Source organism: Nesoenas mayeri (assembly GCF_963082525.1).
Source record: "Nesoenas mayeri genome assembly, chromosome: 4".
Classification (NCBI taxonomy): Eukaryota; Metazoa; Chordata; class Aves; order Columbiformes; family Columbidae; genus Nesoenas; species Nesoenas mayeri.
Window position 1 is genome coordinate 53,515,699 of NC_137540.1, and position 20,329 is coordinate 53,536,027.

General features: G+C 41.6%; 2 protein-coding genes across 3 annotated transcripts; one reads left to right on the forward strand and one right to left on the reverse strand.

The window, feature by feature from the left end:
- Positions 1–3,399: 3,399 nt before the first annotated feature.
- LIAS (lipoic acid synthetase) lies at positions 3,400–14,060 on the reverse strand. Its single transcript, XM_080344330.1, has 11 exons — positions 13,855–14,060; positions 13,084–13,256; positions 12,324–12,417; positions 11,475–11,555; positions 11,093–11,249; positions 10,165–10,222; positions 8,981–9,109; positions 8,396–8,541; positions 6,130–6,200; positions 5,282–5,393; positions 3,400–4,331 (listed from the first exon to the last, which is right to left on the reverse strand). Exons 1-11 carry the CDS (start codon positions 13,933–13,935, stop codon positions 4,279–4,281), a joined length of 1,155 nt encoding a protein of 384 aa, XP_080200456.1. The 5' UTR covers positions 13,936–14,060; the 3' UTR covers positions 3,400–4,278.
- A 33-nt stretch (positions 14,061–14,093) lies between these two features.
- Positions 14,094–19,458, forward strand: RPL9 (ribosomal protein L9). 2 transcript variants are annotated; one of them, XM_080344334.1, is made up of 8 exons: positions 14,094–14,153; positions 14,589–14,635; positions 14,712–14,827; positions 15,695–15,790; positions 16,112–16,244; positions 17,701–17,781; positions 18,257–18,374; positions 19,335–19,458. In XM_080344334.1, exons 2-7 carry the CDS (start codon positions 14,590–14,592, stop codon positions 18,361–18,363), a joined length of 579 nt encoding a protein of 192 aa, XP_080200460.1. In that variant the 5' UTR covers positions 14,094–14,153; position 14,589; the 3' UTR covers positions 18,364–18,374; positions 19,335–19,458. The 2 variants fall into 2 exon arrangements, with proteins under 2 accessions (XP_080200460.1, XP_080200461.1); XM_080344335.1 differs by lacking the exon at positions 14,094–14,153 and adding an exon at positions 14,300–14,426.
- Positions 19,459–20,329: the final 871 nt, after the last annotated feature.

The window sequence follows — 20,329 nt, forward strand, 5'->3', positions numbered from 1 at the left end:
GACAGGGAGGGTGAACAGAGGCTTCAGAAGATTGAGTTGTTTTTCAGAAACTTGTACCCAGCTATAACAGTAGCACCTCTGTGTGGGACCTGTCCTCCTCACTTTGGACAGATTAACTATTAAACTCTGGTGTGAAGTATTGCTCCTGTCAGGAATGTGCAAGAGTTACAGGGCTAATCAGTGTTCCTGCAGTTTCCAGTGGCTTTTCACATGCTGCCCCAAGCAGATGGAGGAACTGTTAATAGGTGCTGTACCCCTGTTCCATGTCTCCTGCAGTCTTGGTCAAACCCTGGATAGTCACTTATGGCTTAATCATAAGGATGAGGAAGAATGGACAAGTTCATTATAGTGTGATCACTCCAACTCCTCTTTCTTAGGAAAGGGAGATCCTTTCAGAAGAGCAACAAAGGGTAGAACTGGTACTAGCATTTTCCTTGCTTTCTTGAGCAGGCAGCTTATTGAATTTCTTGGTGGCTACATTATTTTAGTGGGACAGTGGGCTGGTGGAGCACCCCACAGGATACTGCATGTGAGCAAGAGAACCTTTACCATGGGCCACAAGAGCAAGCTTCCCAAGATTTTCTAGAACTGTGAATCATAAGCCATTGTCTTCAGAGCACAGTTGCCAGGGAAATAAGAATTGGAGATTACTTGCGTTCCTGCTTTGAAGGCTTGAGTAGTGCATGTAGGAGATGGCTTTTAATGCTATTGAAGTGGGATCTTACAGCATGTAACTCTTGATGAGAAGTGTGTAATATGAGTAATGGGTTCCTGTGTTCTGAAATCATTTTTTTATGGGGCACTTAATAAAATGCAATCTCACAGTAGCACTGATTTTTTTCACTGCAAAAATGTGAATACAACATCTGCAGCAAATCCAGCTTGAATACAAGCCTATGAATAGTATAATATAGACTTCATATATAAGACGTACCTAGACAAATTGTAAATGCCAGGCAAGTTGTACTGTCTTTCTCTTCTGTATGTGTTTAAACCTTTATGCAGCTACAACTAGTCCAGTCCCAGGCCTGTAGTAGCCAAGAATTTTGCAACTGAATACAACCAACACATTTTCAACCAAGATGAGTTAGTGTAGGAGCTGTTAGTGGTGAGATTTTTGTACTGGCCAACAAGTTTACACTTCTGTCACTTGAGGTTCTTCTTTTGATCTGGAATTTACAGAAGTGCTATAATCTTGCTCAACAGCTGAAGTTTGAAATGAGTTGTGAAACAATGCAGGAAAGCATAATCCTAATTGCTTTAGGAATACTGGAGTCAATTTTCATTACTTGCTTTTTTTATTCCAAGCTAAGAATTTCTCTTTCAAGTTGAACATCTGCAATAAGTTGCCATATGTTGTAGTAAACAGCATAAATACTTGACATTTCATTTAAAAATAAAGGGGATGCAAATATCAATTACTGATCAAGTAGGAAAAAATTAAAACTATTCTTAGATGAACAGTCTGGCTTTATTGATTATAACCTGAAGATTTGAAGTCAGGGGAAGATGTAGCACCTCTCTAGTCAGCTGCATAACATTTAATTATGCTTTACAAAGCGTAGTAGATTGACGTAATGATGCTAAAAAAGACCATTCATTTGAAGTGTCTGCATCAACTTGAAATCATATTCCCAAAACTCGGTTTGCTTTCCTGATTGCAAGGAAGATTAATGTTTCTTAAAATATTTTATGACTGCTTTGTGATACAAACTGACAGAATTAAGTGATTGACATATAAAAAGAAAATGTTACTAAACATGAAACTTCATTAGAAGCAAAATTAAGATAGTCATGAAACCTGTGCTGAATTTATAACCAGGAGTTCTGTGAGAGTTCGGTGCTTTAACATATAGCTAAGGAAAAACTGAGTGCAATAGGGAAGGAAGATGGTTGTAAAAGCAGGATTTAACTAGGAAAAGCACTTTTAAGACTTGTCATAGTACAAATTGTGGGAGGTCATCAAAGGCTTAAACAAACGTGTATGAAAACAAAATGTGACTGCTTTCCTTGGAAACCAGAGCAAAACATGCAGTTAGAAAATAGCTTATATAGCTTCTGAAACTTGGTACCAGCTAGCACACATTGTGTAAAAGTGAGAGATCATCTTCCAAACTGCATAGCAGCAATTCATAAAATAATTCTAACATGAAATAACATTGGATTGTGTTTTCTGAAGCATTATTTCTCTCATTGTAAAGAAGTCATGGATAATCACTGTGCAATATCCTCTCGTCCCGGTTTGATAATAGCTGTATGGCTCACAGTTCCTTCTTCTGTATTTCTGGTGTTGATGTGCTGAAAGAGCAGTAACTTGGCAAAAGCTACATTAACATTCTGTTAAATCTGCTCTGTAGGCAAGTTAAAACCATACTGTATAGTAGGATCTCTAATAACAGCTGGCAGCTGTTAACTGTGTGGGTATCCTGCGGTGAATGTTGCTCTCCTCTGGGCCTGCTGCTGTGCACGGAGTCCTGGAGTTCCTTGGCAGAGTCGGTAACCTTCCGCTGCTGTGGTATTCAGTGTACTTCAGCTGAAGCAGGGTGTTCACTGGCACAAAGCACACCTTGTCTTTTCAAGACTAGGGCTCAGATTTTTTTTTTAAATTTAAATTTTAAAATTTATTATTACTTTAAAATAAAAAAGCCCTTTCTCTGCCTTTACAAAGTACAGCTATTAAGACTTCTGTTCTTCCCCTCTGGTCCTCATGGCTCAAGTTTCTCTTCCCCTAATTTCTACTTCCATTATACCACTTAATTAGTGCAGTCCTTCTAGCTTAAGGCTATTTGTCTTCATAATGCTTTAATATTGCTGTCCTTCATTTTGTGAAGTGTCAATTTGGCATCACTGGCCTCAGTCATATTATCTCATTTTTCTTGTTCATGACAATACGAAGTTTCTGCTATATATTAACTTACTAATTAGTTGTCTTCCTTCTAACATCTTGCTGAGTGGAGGGGTGGGTAGAGGGTCCACTCTCCTTCCTATAAACTACAGTACTTGATATAAGTACAATAGCCAGCCATAGAGATTACCTGTGTGGTGAGTGTTTGGGATCAGCTAACAAATTTCTGGCACGTTTCCCAAATAACTTCATGGAGATAAATCTGAAGCCAGGTCAAAAACTCCTTCTAACATCCACAGCAGACAACTGAGAATTATTAGGGAGAGATGCACTTTGAATTATCATGACTGTAAGTAGAAGAATTTACAGCTGCTGCTACACCATAAGCCATGCTTTTATTTGTGCTTGAGCTTCATATGATCTGCAATGGATTTCACATCTCATCCACAGTGCAGTTTACTTGTTGGCATTCACTTAACAGCCAGACCCCAGGTCTCAAGGGTGCAGGCAAGCAGACTGATCAAACAAAACCATTGCACACTTACATTGGGTATTTGACTTTGCTTTAATGATGATAGCTGTGGAGAGGAAGCACAGTACAGAACACAACAGTTCTGCAAACCCAATACCGAAGAAGCACTTGTGCAACTCAGTGGGGTTTATTAGTAGGGGTGGCTCTATTTATGCTGTTATGGCAACTCCAGTTTGCCATGTGGTTTAAATTATATAGTATCTACACAAGGTTCATTGTCTTGCCCCCCAGGGCTCTTGTTTTCTTCAGCTTGATACCTTGCATTTATCAAGGCTCACACTTTGAGACATGCAAGCACCTGAAAAGCGTCAGCCATCAGAATGGACAGCTCATTTTCTTAAGATGCAGGTAAGAGACACCATCTCTTGAAAAAGTATTAACAATACTTTTTCTGGCGTGGTTCAAGACAGCCCTAACTTGGTCCTTTGTCATGTACACCATCTCTCTTAGAACTCCTCTATTTCTCAGAGCCCCTGCAAGCTTTTGTTGCATAATGGTAAGATACACCAAAACATCAGTACCTTTCAAATTACCTATTGGCATCTTCACAGGTATTAACTGCAGCACTGCTGATGGTGGTATCAAACCTGTTGACTTAAATCTGTCTGATTTTTTTTTCCAGCTCACATTTCTTCCACCTCAGTTCCATCACTCTTTCAAATCAGTTCTATCTTCTGACTTGTTGCTGAACACTGGAAATACTATGTAGTTGTAGCCTTGCCAGAATGAATAAGGTAAACTACTGTGAAGTGTTTTGCTGAGGGAGAAGTGTTCTGGACAGATAGTAAGTCTATTCATACATCCACCATACGGTCTTCTGCGTTTCTGGAACTGAGTATAATTATGCACTGAAAAAAAGGATCCTTAAAACTGGCTGTTTTAAATAGGCTCAATCTCATTTTCAGATGGCTTTTGTCTTTCTTTTTTCTACCAAGTTCTTCAAGAAGAATTCACCTAATTAAAAGGGAAAAAAGCACCAAAATTATTTGTAGTTATTTCAATGAAACAAACCAAAACAATAAACATTCTCATTTAACGCAAGTACTCTATTCTACAATTGTTCTTACCAGTATTCTGTAGTAATTCAATTCTATAAAACAAGAGTTTCAATACATACAACAGGCATGTGGAAAAAAAAACCAACAAACCCCATAACTCAACGATGCCTCCACCCTCAAAATCCTGATTTTCCTCATGCCAGTTTTATGAAATAGCTCTGCTTCTTTGTGCTTTCCAGCAGGCAAAGGTAAAGTAATTTAATTAAAAATTAAATCCTGTTTCATAAAGTATCAGCAACTTCTAGGGAAACCTGCTATAAATCTCATTCGAGCTGACATTAAAACAACCTGAGAAGCCCCAGATGAGTCTTCTCTCCTCCCTCCTTAGAAAAAAGCAGGATGTTGGATCTGCATATCAGTTCCATTAATATCAGCCGCTATTTAATACCCAGTGGTTTGTCAGAAAAAGCACTGCCATAAACATGCCTAATTATTTTTAGGGCACTGTAAATAAATTCTGCCTAAAGCAACAAAATTACATCACAAACAACAAAGGGCCCCATTAAACCCTGAAGTGCCCAAGAAGCACAATGTAAAGGAAAATTTGCAATTTGGGTACCCTTCATCCTGCTTCACATGCTTAGTACAAACCAGGTTTGGCAAAAAAAAAAAAAAAAAAGCTTACGCAGCACAGCAATTCTACAAATACCAATTACTGTCATACTGATGCATTTAGATGACCTATAGAAGACAGTAGGTGTAAAAAAAAAATACCAAGAAAAAAAATGATGACAATATGAAGTGTCCTTGAGCTAAAGTGAGTGTTGTTGCGTATTACTTCACCATTTTAACTTTATATAATAAAATGTTATGTGCTAAATAATCTAATGCTTTTCAGTAATTTACCTGCTTTATAGGAGGAGCGCACTAAAGGCCCACTAGCAGTGTAATGGAATCCAAGATCATTTCCTACTTTTTCCCAGTACTTGAATTTTTCAGGAGTTATGTACTCATCGACCTGAATGAAAAGAATTCATTATGATTGGGTATTAATGCCAAGAAAATGGCTATAGATAACATGTAATGGCAGGAAACACAGTTACATTGCAAGGTCAAAATGTTACACTCCAATACTTTCAGCAGTTAAGTCACAAACTGCATTTTCTCTCTGCTTTCTACCAAAAGAAAGCATTTCATTTGTTTTTTCTAGTTGGCTGAGAAGTTTAGAATTCAATTTCCAGTTGTTGCTTTAGCATTTTCTTCACTCTGTTTTTGAAACTTTTTTGTCAAAATTATTTTTAAAACTCCATAATAGTCCTACAGATCTCTTCATTAACAGTTATTTCAGTGAAACACAGGAACAGAGACTCAAGCTCTGGACAAATTACAGAAGGAGAAACTGGTGATTTCCCCAGCTGAAGTGGAACCATTAAAGGAGAGCCTGTGAGAGGGCTGTGTTAGTGACATACACCGAGGCTCCTGTTTTCCAGAATCACGCCTCAGCTCCAGCTGTCTCCCCAGCTAACGGCAGCAAGTAGCAGTAGGGAGTCTGCAGAAGATGGAAGGGATTAGATGGCTGAGGGCATTTTTTGTGAAGAGTTTTAACAGATGAAGATTACGTTAAACAAGGTAGGAATTTTTTCCCAACATATGCACTTGTAAGGATGCGTATCAAAGCCTCCATTTAGAAAGAGGACATTTGATGGTGCGAGGTACAGACCATAACGCTGCCTGTAAATTAAAGGGTTTTTTACCTTTAGGTGACGTTTTGTTGGTTGCATGTACTGCCCTAGGGTCAAACAATCTACATCCGCCTCCCGCAATACTGTAAAAACAAAATTCTGTGTTAGTGGCAGAAGGTTCACAAGGGATTGTCAGCAATTAGAAAACTCCTTCCTTCCAGGTCTGCAGAGGTCACTCCGCAGCACCCTCTGCTCCCTGGCACAGGGAACCTGCCGCCTCCAGGAGCAGTAGCAGGTACCTCGTTTGCAGCTCCACGCTGCAGCAAGACCTGAGCCATCTCATTTAAAGCCAGAGAGAACAATACCATTGCGCTGCGCTCACTGCAGTCACATGTTTGACTGCAGAGACGACACGCTCTTGTCTTTTTTATATTACTGCTTTTCATTGTGTCTTTAGGTCAGAACCTTCACTTGACAAAAAACAGATGCATGCACATACACTTGGCACTTCTCCACTGTTTCAAGCAACTTCATGCCAAAAACAGGCAGTCAGTTCTAAAGAGCTATAAATCAGGGGAAACTGCCAACATGCCAGTTTCACACACTTAGGATGTACGTTAATATTTATGCCTGCAGAATCTCATAGACTTTGTCTACTAAAGTTTGAGTATATACTAGAATCAATATACAACAAATGAGTTCAGGTAGTTTACTTACAGATGGAAATCCAGACACCTGATTGCCAGCTAGCCTGAAGAATTGTTCACTGCAGCTAGTGGGGGATTCTGAGCAAAGGGATGGCTGAGGAATCACATTTTGCATTAACATCTCCATATATATTCTGGTTACTTGTGCTGGTTGCCCCACATCAGATAGGAATAAAACATGGTGTTTTGACTACAGCATTTCACTCACTGTTATCCTGTAATCTCTGTTTAGATTTATATGGTTCTGTAAAGAAACTGGTTCAATATCAGCACATTTACATGTTTTTTAACTTGTACCCAAAGGATGGAAGTGAACAAAATTAGGGTAACTGAATAAATGTGGTGGGTAACAGTTTGTCTCCAAATATATCCATGAAAGTGGCCTGAAAACAAATTACACCCAATCTGAAATTTTGTGTTCTTGTGGTTAGGAAATGCTAGGCAGGAAGAATGGGAAAATCAGGAACTCTAGTTTTGTGGTCCAGATTGTGGGACAGCTGCAGAAAAACTAGACTAGAATCACTGCATTCTAAATATGGGTTTTTGTACATGAAGTACCAGGTAGACATTATTTCAGGATATAGAAGAAATGTCATAGGATTTATGAACTTAGAAGCTCACTGTATTCACTTACCACTGTGAAATTTTCTCATCTTAAAAATGCATTTACAAGAAAACATAGGAGGCCCCACCTTGAATCCTGTGTTCAGTTTTGGGCCCTCATCATAAGAAGGACATTGAGGTACTAGAAAGAGTGCAGAGGAGGGTGACAAAGCTGGTGAGAGACCTAAAGCACAAGTCCTAGAGCATCTGAGGGAGATGAGGCTGTTTATCCTGGAGAAAAGGAGGCTGAGGGGAGACCTTAGCACTGTCTACAGCTACCTGAAAGGAGGTTGTAGCATGGAGGGTGTTGGTCTCCTCTCCCAAGTAGCAAGTGATAGGACAAGAGGAAATGGCCTCAAGTTGTGCCAGGGGAGGCTGAGATTAGATATTAGGAAAAAATTCTTCACAGAAAGGGTTGTCAGGCATTGGAACGGGCTGCCCAGGGAAGGGGTTGAGTCACCATCCCTGGAGGTGTTTAAAAAGTATTTAGACGAGGTTCTTAGGGACATGGTTTAGTGCCAGAGTTTGGTTATGGATGGACTTGATGATCCTGAGGATCTCTTCCAACTGAAATGATTCTGTGAATCTATGACTCTATAAGAACATGCTACATCTCCAAGCATAATTGTATTTTTTGCACCTAAATAAGCCGAAATAGATGATTTTAAACAATCAGGTCCACTATTTCTAAAAAAGAATGCACAGTAAGGCAACTACATTGCAAGCCCATTAGTACAGTATTACAAATATAAGAATATTAATATGGTAACACAAAGTTATAATTTCCATTGAAATCAACACAAGCTGGATCTACCTGTCAAACTGAATCTGAAAGCCCCATGAAGGCAAAATATTTCAAAAGTTCCATCTTTTATAACCAAACTTTTTTTTCCCCCCATAAAGCTCAGGAAACAGTTCCAGCACCAGCAAATCGATTTACATGTAGAGGTAAAGATGCTTTCAACTGTTTTCCAGCACAATAGCATTAAAACCTGTGGATTTTGGCATATATTTCACCACCAACTTACATTTCATAGTGGAATATACTTGTTCGTCTGTCTCGCCTAGTCCCAGCATAATGGAGGTTTTAGAGATGAGGCCGGGCTGCACCTCTTTAGCGTGCTTCAGCACACGGACGGACTGCTCAAAGTTGGCTCGCGGATCACGCACTTTCCTGTATTTTCAGCACAAAAGGAAAAAAACGCATGAAAGGCTGCACAGAATTCAAGAGATGCCGGGGAAGGTGCACTCTGCTAGTTGCTACAAAGGGACAACGCCAGTTTAGAGGTTTGGCTGTGCGGTCTGTCACCAGCCGCCACCCCCGCAGCACCACGAGCGATGGGAGGCGCCCCGCTGGAGCACGGCTGGCCGGGGCGCGGCACGGCCCGCCCCGCAGCCCCCCTGCCCGCCGCCGCCGCCGCCGCCCGGGCCGCCCCGGGGCCGTGGAGCGAGCGCCCTCTGCCGGCGGGCGGCGAGTAGGGCGCGGCGCCGCGCGCGGGGCAGGCTGGGAGTGGGACCGGCCGCCCGCCCCGCGCCATTTCGCCCCGCGGAGCCGGAGCCGTGTGGCGCTGTCCCGCCCCCACGCAGCCCTCCCACACGCAGCTCTTGCTCGCCTCTGCAATTCGGGCACCGTTTCCACGTTGTGGGCGTACACGTCCAGCCCTGACAAGGCCACTTTCTCCACAGCCTTTAGGTCCCCGCGAAAATCGGGAGTCAGGCATTCCACCAGGATCTTAGGGTTCCTGGAGAGGAAAGACGGAATGAACACATCTGCGGGATTTGCGTGAGTGTTGCTAAAGCACTCAGCACCACAAAAACCCAAACATGACTAAATAAATGACGCTCTGATAAGCAAAGCAAAGTTAATTCAGGATACAATTCTAAACCAACAGATCTCTGCAAACACTTGCATTACAATTCAAACAAAACATCATCTGGCTTAATTCCTGATTTTACTTGTGTGAGCTGAAATAGATTGAAAGCCAAATAATAAACATAAAAGCGATTCCAACAGTTTTTAAAGAATCAATATCACTGCTTTTAGGTGATTTTTCATGTGCCCGTTGCAGGTTGAGTTTAATATCATAGCTCCGAAATACAGCAGAGCTATAATCCTGCCTGCTGGGATAAGATGACCCTGCGTTATTGCCCTGGAATCTAATGTTGGCATCCAGGAGCCAGATCTCAGCTCAGAAAGGCAGGTGGGGGGCACTGCAGGAACCTTTCAAGTCCCAGGATACAGTGGATGAAGACTTAAATGAAGTCAGTCCAATTAAATCTGCAGGCAGACACGTACGCCATGTAACAGCACACGGGGCACTGATGCAGTGAAGACGACACAGCCAGCGCAAGCAGGAAGGTACAATCACAGAGTTAGGAACGGCCATTGCGGGAAAAGGCAAAGTGATCTGCTCCCTGCTGGAAGGGAAACCCGAGTTCCTCCATGGTGAGGTGACACTGCTACACACACCCGCTGTGCACGAGCCCCAGGCTTCAAGAATGAACACACCTCAAAACTATGTGCTCGTTTCCTGGTAAAACAGCTGCTTGCTCAAAGAAATAAGCCAGTGCTTAGCTTTAAATAAGCCTGGGCTAAATTGGAAATGCATCCAAATACAAAATGCTTTGGGGGCATTATATGAGAAAGATGAAAAACATGGAAAAAGGGGATGCAGGCTAATGGCAGACTTTTGTATTTGCATGGCCCCTGGGATAATCCAGCTAAAGGTAGTTTTGACCTATACGCAGTACCACATTCTAAAGCTTTAATAATGGTAGTAATACATTATTGATATACCTTTCTTTCAGATGGGAGACTGTCTTTGCAAAGTGTTCTGCTCCACCGTCAGGCATATCTAGAAGCATTTCAATTATTCAGTTAACCTTTCTGTTCAATACATGTATTTACTTATTACCAGAGCCACAAAACCCCTACAGACTCAAATTTAAACGCAAAATATTAAAGCAGTCAAACCCCAGTGCTATCTTACTGCTTGCCAAAGGTTTCTAATAAATAATTCTACCAAAGCCTTGTTCTGCACAAAGTCTAACTATGATCATCTAGTGCAGACTTCAAATGTTTACTCCAAATTTACCCGTCTTTAGGTTCACTGTCAGTCTGAGCACAAAAAGGTTTTATCTATTCCTGGTTTTGATCTGAGACACAGTTCTACAAAAACTGAAATATATATATATTATTGCTCTTTTATTGTAAGCCACTTTGAAGCTACAAGGACTTTCCACCACAATGAGCAACCTTTACAATGGTTTTCTGCACCCATGTGGTGTCACCACAAAGGAATTACTACAACCTTAGAAAAAGGCAACTTTCAGTTTTGTTACCTGTAGTATATTCCAAGTTTAGTTTTTGGAAGGAAGTGCTGTAATGGTATTGTATAGGAATTTTTTGGGGTTGTGTGTTTTTTTTTTTTGTAGATCAAATTATAGAACACAGTGTGTATGTATATATCTTGAAAAATAATTAGTTAAAATGTTGAATATGGTAATACTTTAATGTTCAATAACAGTGTAACTTATATTTCACCAGCCATAGAGACATAGTAAGAATATGTAAAAACTTTCTAAAGTGTCAGCATTGTCAACTCCTTTAAAATAGTAATCTTCAAAAGCTGTGCTGAGTAATAAATGTTTATCAAGGTCTGTGTTTACCCCACGTAAGGCACATGAGAGCTCAGACTGGAAGACACGAGTGACAACATACTAACCATCCCTGTCCACAGACGTCAGCACCACATAATCCAAGCCCCACTCAGCTATGGCCTTTGCTGTGTTGTAAGGCTCCTCGGGATCCAGTGGAGGTGGATTTTTTGCTGTCTTTACCGAACAAAATCTGCAACCTCTAGTGCATGTGTCACCCATCAGCTGAAATAAGAAAGACATTCCTACCTTTACATCATGCACATCGCTACTGCTCAGCTGAGAAACAGCTGCATAAGCCAGACCTGATCAATACCAAGCAAAAAAAAAAACTAGGATAGTGCTTTACTCTGCATTTCTTGTAATAAACCCACTCCACTACAGTAGAGATCCAGCAATACACTACAAAGAGCTCAAACATTAGCAGAGTACTTAAGACACATGGTTTACCATAATAGTAGCTGTAGCTGTGGCGTATTCACCACCTCCCCAGCACTCTCCAATGTTGGGACAACGTGCTTCTTCACATACCTAAAGGTAAAACACAGAAATGTACTTGCATTTTTTTCAATGCTGTTATTGAAAATTATTACTATTAACCAAGTTCAATAGCAGGCTACAAACAAAACATAATTGATGATAAATAAGGAGATTAACAGAATTACATCTCATTCTATAAAATGTCAGTAGAAAAGCTAGGAAGAATTGTTTCCTGACACCCATTACCATTCTTTTCCTCTGCTTTCCAAGTCCAAAAAACTCAACCATGTAGCTGCCTTATTAACTAGCACAGATTGCCATTAACATTTTTAATTTAAAACTGATAAAATGTTCATAAAGTCTATGATTCATCAAAGCATGACCTTGCTTTGGAAAAAAAAAAAAGGAAAAAGGCTCTCCATGCATACCCACCATGTTTTACCATCTGGAAGGTACATTTAATGAAATACATATATTTCTAGATCTTTTTTTCATGCAAAACATGTATGTAATGCTGAAATTGTGTCTGTTTCCATTAAAACCAGTCACATGTAGCATCTTCTGATCCATTTGGTGATGCAAGTAGTACACGCTAGTACTTAAAATCACAGCAGGAAAAATGTGAAATAGTGTATTGGATTTGTCTTCATTCTTTATGAGTAAAATTCACTGCTGGCAAAAAGGATCAGCATTGCACTTGGTTTCAGCATTGAACATCATGAAAGACATGATTTCTGCCTGTCCTCTACAGAGAAATAATTTTGTATCTGTAAAAAATGCCTTATTTCTAGAGGAAAACTTGGTTGGTACTGGATTTACCGTATGAAGATTTAAACTTCTCAAGGTATTCTTTAGCTTATTGTAGTTCTTTCCCATGGGAATCTTTGTTTTCAGCCACGGAGGAAGTGGCAGCCTGAATAACATCAAGCAAACATAAAGATCAATAAATTATTTACAGGGTAAGAGTCCATTAATTTCATAGATCCACTTTAGTTTGTTACAGATCCCAATTAGGAAAGGTTCCTTGAAAACTGGCGCAACTCAGCAACCAATATTAACGTCATTCATAGTCATAACGGACTTCTCTCTTCCATGTTTATCATCATCCCAACTTTCAAGAGTGGGAGTTTGTTCTCCTTGGAAGGTTTAAAACTATTAAGTGTACTGGTGGGATTTAATAGTACCACACTGGAGACTGCAACAACTAATGGCAGCACATGTTACACAGCTATCACAAAGTCTAATCAAATTTTTAAGTATGGGGGTTTTAAGCACTTTTAGATTTAGCCTTCCTTTTTTTGTTTTACTCTATCAATAATATTTTTTCAAGACCAAAGTAGGATACACTTACCTACTGATGCACATCTGTAATTTAATACCGGTTGTGGTACAAGCACTCAAATGAGAAAATACCACCATGTCTTTGTGTTTTATTATGCATTTGAAGCCAATAATGTGTTTGTTCTTTCTTGAAAAATTATTATATTAGCAAGCCGGTATGACAGAATTTATTAAAAATACATTCTATACGCTTTGTAGTTAATACTAAACATGCAAGATACCGCAAGATCACAACTACCTTTCTCCTTTCTGACGCTTTAAATTGCCTTTATACTCAGCCCACGCGCTCTTGTCTGCCAAATCTCCAGATACAAAGTCCTGTAAGTCTGGTCCATTTTGCAGAAACACTTTTTTTTCGTCTGGCAAAGAACCCCACGTTCTGTACTGGTTACACACATGGCTCCCAAACACCTAAAAGAAGCATCACTGTAATTTATTGAATTATAAATGTGCTAGTACGATATATTAACAACCTGCTTGTCATTTTGGTGTTTAGTATAGGCTTTACAGAGTTTGTGTAAGCCTTTTCCCGATTGCCTTTCAGTTAAACATGCAATGAACGTTTCTGTCATGGGAAGCTGACAAAAAGCACGATCTTTTCCAAAACATCTTGATCTGAAACAAAGTGATATGGGTTTTGGCTACAGATAACATCTTGCGGATTAACGCGAGGTTTCGGGGCAGTGCGGGTGCTCCGAGGCGCAGCCCCGGCGGTTCCCGGCAGCCGGTTCCGGCAGCGGCTCCGCGGCCGCTCCGTCCCCCGCCCGCTGCGTGAGCGCGGGCACCGCGGGCAGCGCCGCTCCCGCCCGGCCCCGCCGTGGGGACAGCCCTGCCGGGCCCAGCCAGCGCTGTCACCGCGCGGCCACAGCCGGGCCCAGGGAACGGCACCGCCTCCCGCCGCCACGCCGGACCCCGGTCCCGGCCCCTCACCAGGGCGCCCCGAGCGCTACGTGCTGCCGGGCCGCGACGTGCACCCCGACAGCCCGCTGCGGCATACGGCCCCGCTCACCCGTCCCTGGGGCCCCAGCAGGAGCCGCCGGGCGGCCGTGGTGGCGGCCCCGCAGCGGCGGCCCCGCGGCAGCAGCGACATGGCGGCGTCCGCCAAGCAGCCGGACCGGCTCCCCCGATCGACCCTCCCAGCGCTCGGCCGCCCCGCCTGGCCGCCTCAGCCAGATCACGCGCATCGGGCCTCGGCTATTCTTGGCTCCCGGACGGCTACCTCGGCGTGATGACGAACGGCGGCCCGGGAGCGGGTACAAGTACGTGATGACGTCAGACGCTGTCTCTTTCCTCTCTGTCTGCTGCCAGGTGAGCCGCGGCCCGGCGGCCGCATCCGGAACCATCCGGGACCATCCGCCGCGGGCAGCGTCCCGATACCCCGCCCGGGCCTGGGCAGCCTCCCGGGGCGCCGCCGGGCCCCGCCGCCAAGTCCTGTGCCGGCTCTTGGCGGGGGAAGCCCCGGGATGGTGCCTTCACCAGCTGCCCCCTCCCCTGGCGGTTCTAGGCCCGGGCTGGGCCCCGCTGTGGAGTTGAGCGCTGAGGCCGCCGCTTCTCTCCGCTCCTGCGGGGCCTGGGCGGGAGGTATCGGCGTTGAGCGGTGCCCGGCGTCGTGGCGGGGCAGAGGAGGGTGGGGGCGTCGGGTCGGTGCTCCGTAGTTGCCGGTTCCGGGGTACGTGCGAGAGAGGGCGCGGGAAAGGGTCCCGGCCGCGGGGCTCTGCAGTGTCTCTGTGCTGTCCCTTGCAGGATGAAGACCATCCTCAGCAACCAGACCGTTGACATCCCCGAGCAAGGTACGTCTGCGTTTGAGCGGCGTTCCGTGGTGCCGACTCCGCAGCCGGTTAACGTGTGCTTGTCTCTGATTTGCAGTCAGTGTGTCACTGAAGGGCCGGACGGTCATTGTAAAGGGCCCCAGAGGAACCTTGCGGAGGGATTTTAACCACATCAATGTGGAGCTCTCCCTCCTGGGGAAGAAACACAAGAAGGTGAGTGCTGCAGAAATCGTTTCTCTGCCCAGAGTGGGAGGGTAGCTTTACAGTTAACTATAAAACTTCTTGGTAGTATAGGAGATTAAACCAGAATTTTAAGCCACCGATAAGTTATTTAATTTTTCGTTTTATTTCTGTTTTTTCTGAAAGAAGCTGTCTTCCTGGAACCTTGTGACCTACTTGGGGACTGGAATTCTTGAAACACTATGATATGTTGAAGTGAATTTGTTGATGGATATTCTTCTGTAGTTACAGTCAGATAGTTACTGGGAAGGTGATTGATCATTATATGCTGTGTTTTATGAACTGGCTAGTTTGAACTAGACAAAACTAAATCTCTACATTTAATTTCCAGAATTGGTAAATTGTATCAGGAGAAGAAATGGTTTCTAAATAATGCATAATGTTTTCGAACTACCTTAAAAACTACCAAAAAAAGGGGAAGAATGGCTGATTTCAGCTACTTTTTCACAAGCATGAACCCCCACACAATGTTTCTTAAGAGTTGATAGATAATGCCTAGGAGACTGATTTTGGAACAATCTCTGCAGTGTTAGCATTTGATAAAACATTTTTCATTTTAAGATGTCAAAATATCTATCCCAGCTTTTTTGAAGATTTGTTAGTAATGAGATATTAAAAAAAATATTTCTTATACATCATGGGGTTAGGACTTAAAAGGCTTGAGCAAGGGGGCCTTTAATAATCTTTCAGTGAAACAAAGTATCTTTGTGCTTTTGTTAGGAGGGTTTTTAAGTCATTTACCTGAACTTCTCACTCTTAGTTTGCCACAAAAACTATTTTATGCCTAGTTTTGAAGTGCAGCTGAGAGCTTTGTTAATTCTATTTATTTTTTCAACACAGCTACGTGTTGACAAGTGGTGGGGTAACAGAAAGGAGCTGGCAACAGTTCGCACAATTTGCAGCCATGTACAGAACATGATAAAGGGTGTTACGCTGGTGAGTTTTATTTTGAAATAGGATAATTCCTGTCATTTTTGTTACCGACAATAATGGATGCCTTCTACTTCAGTGAGAGGTTTTCTAAGCATCCAAGCGTAGCTTTCTCTCTCTGCTTTTCTTGCACGTGCTGTCAAGTTCTGCAGGTGGAAGAAAGCATGAGCAATAAACTCTGGAAGTCTCCGGGGCTGAGTGGCTTGCCCTTGTTAAGAAACTACTTTCAATATATTTTGGGTTTAGATACCTCCAGTAAGCTTTACGTATCTGTTTTACCTTTTGGATGCGTTCTGCTTCCATATCTGATAATGTCTTTTATTATAGGGATTTCGTTACAAGATGAGGTCGGTGTACGCTCACTTCCCAATCAATGTAGTTATACAGGATAACGGCTCGCTTGTGGAAATCCGAAACTTCTTGGGAGAGAAGTACATTCGCAGAGTGCGTATGAGGCCAGGTGAGCCTATCTGGATACTTTGTCATTTACTGTATCTAACTAGGATTTCTAAACTAGTCTCTTTGAGTACCGCTCCTGGTAACAGGAGATGATGAATGATTGTTGAAGCAGCGTTTGTCTGCATTTATATAATTTTATGATATCTTTGCCACTGTTTAGATTTACTATTAATAATGTTTTTGTAATTTATTTTTAGTAATGAGATCTAGCTAATAGCTTATAACTAGTCTAGACCTGTTTATTGAGCTAGTAGCTAATAACTAGTTTAGACCTACTCCTCCTTTAATAGGAGTTACAAGGACTCCAGTGTTTGCTTTCATCATTGTGAGATCTTGACAGTTTTTATGCTTAGTTTTAGATTTGTGGTGTGGTTTTAAACATTGTACATGAACTAGTTTCACACCACATCATATATTTGGTGTTTGAAGTAGCGTTGTATTTGGAATTTCCTTCAAAATTACCATCTTACCTGTTGGATTTACATCTTGCATACTTGGAGTTGTAGCAAAAAGTATAACAGAGCAGGCATTTGATGGAGCTTGTTAAACCTCTGGAAGGTGGAGACGAAATATGTCAGAAACACAGTTACTTTAGGACTGCAGGGAAGACTTTGCATATCCATTTTTTCATAGTTCCACTTCTGGTGAAAGTTTGGGTAAGGATATTTAGTGTGACTGATGGTGTTGGGGGGTCACTTGGTGTGACTGGTGTTTTTGCGTTCACTTTAGATGAAAACATCAGACTTGTCCAAAAACATGGGTAGATACAGCGTGGAGTTACAGTGGCTTTGATATGGATTTACTGTGGATTATTAAGGGTGGATTGAGTATTGTATTTGATTTTTTTAAGTCAGCATTTGCTTCAAAGATACTAAAGTGCTGACTTAAAAACTAACATCAATTGATTAAACAGATCAAACTATAAAAACTTGTGTTATTCCTGCAAATGAAAGTTTCCAGTTAGACTCTTGAAAGTCCTAGAGTTTACTCCTTGTGAGTCTTTGCAGTGTTGCTAGTGTAAACATAGTCCTTGACATGTCAGGGGGGCAGGGGTTTTTTAATGACTTCTGATTGGGGTGATTCCAGTTTTGCCTTAATGAACATAAGAGTGGGGAAAATGGCACCACCTAGCTGACAAAGCCATGATGGCAAAATCTCTGGCTTGTACACAGTGTTGGTTATTAATGCTATAATGTTGTCACATGTAAGGGGGAATATCACTTCGTTGTTTCCAATCCAGAGTATGACTTGCACTAATCTTTGGATTCTGAAACTGTGAGGGTGACCATCCTGGAAGTGATTTGGGGGACTCTTTAACAGAGTCATAGAAGCTAATTGTTGTCAAGAATACTGCTTTCTAGTTGTGTAAATTGGGACAGGATGTGAATACAGTTTCTTTAGTACACTTAATTAACATCTTCACCAATGACACTGATTGTGTGTTTTCCTTTCTGTAGGTGTTTCATGTGCAGTATCTCAAGCCCAGAAGGATGAGCTGATCCTTGAAGGGAACGACATTGAATTGGTCTCCAATTCAGGTTTGTCAAAGCAGATGTGTGGGAAGATAAAATGGTACAGCCACTTTTATCTGAAGATACCAGCTTAGCAAGCTGTGTGTCTTTTTACTCAAACCCTGAGGTAAACAACAGCTCGGATTTCTTTTTTTTTTCCTTTAGTCACTGTAATTGCTTTTCATAGTTTGTTACACTTTTTCTAAACAAGTCCATAGGACCTTTGTTATTTTTGAGTCAGTATTGATGGCCTTTCTGGCACCAAACTTTTCAGCTTTTCAGTTGTGCAAATGTGCAGTGATAAAACTTGCTTTTTCTGAGCTGCCAAGGCAGGCTCAGTGAAATGCATTCTGTTTTCATTAGAACTAATGGGATTCCAAGTTGGTATTTCCTTTCTCCAGATGACAGTTTCATTTGTTAGTAGAAATATTGGAGAGTAAACAAAGGCTGCAAGTTGGCTTCGACCTCTTGCTTTGTGCTAATGGTTTTGCTTTGTCTGCAGCTGCCTTGATCCAGCAAGCCACTACAGTCAAGAACAAGGATATCAGGAAATTCTTGGATGGTATCTATGTCTCTGAGAAAGGAACAGTACAGCAGGCAGACGAGTAAAACTCTTACAGGTTGGTGTCATTTTAACATAGATTGTACATTTTCTGGGTAGACGGGGGCTTGACAAAGTTTATCTACTTGAACAAGGCTATGGTTGAGCAGTTTCCCAAGAGGGACATAGTTGTACTTCCGAAAGGCCTCATAAAACTTGAATTCTGCTAGGCTGCTTGACAGCAGCCTTCCATCTCTCATCAGCCTGGGATTATGCTACCGTATGGAGAAATACCTAACGGTATTCTACACTGTGAGTGTTAGTTATGACAGTGGCTGAGAATTTGAAGCCAGCTGATGTAGCATGACAGACCAGTTTATAGCTGTTTACAGAGAGGACTTTCTTACGCTAATGTTTCTCCTGGTTGGACACTGACTTCACTAAAAAAGTGGTCAGCACATAATTTATGTATAAAGATCTTCTGTGTAGTTTGTGTGTGAATGCTTGTAAACAAAGCTAAATTTAGCAAGGACAGTTAAACTACATTGACTATGCACATTTGTAACTGAAGCTGAGTACAAGGATTTGGGGATAATTTAAGAATCTTAACTGCTAAAGGAATTTGATGCCTTTCAGCCATGTATGGTACAGAACAGGATGAGACAGGCTGACTTGCAAATGAGTTAAATGTTGTGTGACTTCTGAACCTAGGCTTGAGACAGGATACAGATAAAGTGAGTTTCGTAAACAATTTCCTGTCACAAACCAGGTACCAGACACTTGCAAGCCACAGAAAAATGATTTTTAATGCTGTTCCAAGTTCCTTGAGAGATGGAACAACTTGTTACCCGCTTGTTGTGAGCTGTTGTGCTTGAAGGCATCTTTAATCTTGTCTGAATAAAGTTAAGCAAATTCATTCAGCTATTAATGCCTGTCTTGCCTTAAAACTATCAGATAAGTTAACTTGTCATGTGTCTATAAACTCTCAATTGCACATTTGCAAGGCTAAAACCTTTCTAAAAGCACTTTTTATTTACAGTTGTCTGGATCCTGAGACAAACCACCATGAGACATTATATCAGCAAGTACCAGCTTGAAAGAAACTGATACAAAACCCAAACACCATGAGAGATTTAATAAAATAAAACATATTTCATATCTTGGCTTTGCTTTTTTTTTTTTTTAAGAACTAAAAGGTGGTTGCATGAACCTGTTCAAGATCTTTTGATTTTAGGGAAGCAGATTGTCACAGGGTGTAATGCTAAATAACGTTGACATTGTGTACGTGTTGCTTCACCAGTTTCCAAGAACATTCAGACTGAAGTCTCCACCTCATGCTGGTGAATGGTGGACCCAGCATGTAAAGCCATGAAGTGGTAGTTTTAAATCAGCATTAGGAAATAGCAAAAATATTATTCTAACAGAAAGAAGACTAGTCTTTCACATGACACTGCAAAAGCTGATTTCTGTGTACAGTTTCTGGAGGGGAATTCAGGCTTGTGATGACAGAATCCGAAGTAGTTTAAAAACAAAACTGGAATCAGTAGAATCGAACTTACAAGACCGTTTAAACTAAATACAGAGACAGAAGTAGTCTGAAAAGTACGATGCTTTAGCTGTACTGCTCAATTAAGAAAACCAAGGACTTGACCTCAGAGTTCAGACAGAGCTTATTGCTGAGTTTTACCAACAGTGGTTTGTGTTACCTGGGAATATAGCTGTATTTTATTAGTTACTAATCTTACCATGTAGCAACATACAGTTGGGATTTTGTGCTATTTCAGTGCTGTGGTAAAATCCACATTGTCGCTTGTTATATTCAATTTTGAAAAAAAGATTTACAGAAAATACTGGGACAGTGCAGAAACATACTTGGCAATAAGTGGCTAAAGCATAACATTGAGGAAAGCACTGTGTGTGCCAAGGAAATACAGAAGGTTGCCCAAAGTATGTACCCCTTGCATGATTCTGCTGAGTTCCACTAGGATGGGCAGTCACAGTGTCTCTGAGCCTGGAAAAGCAGTGGTACTAAAC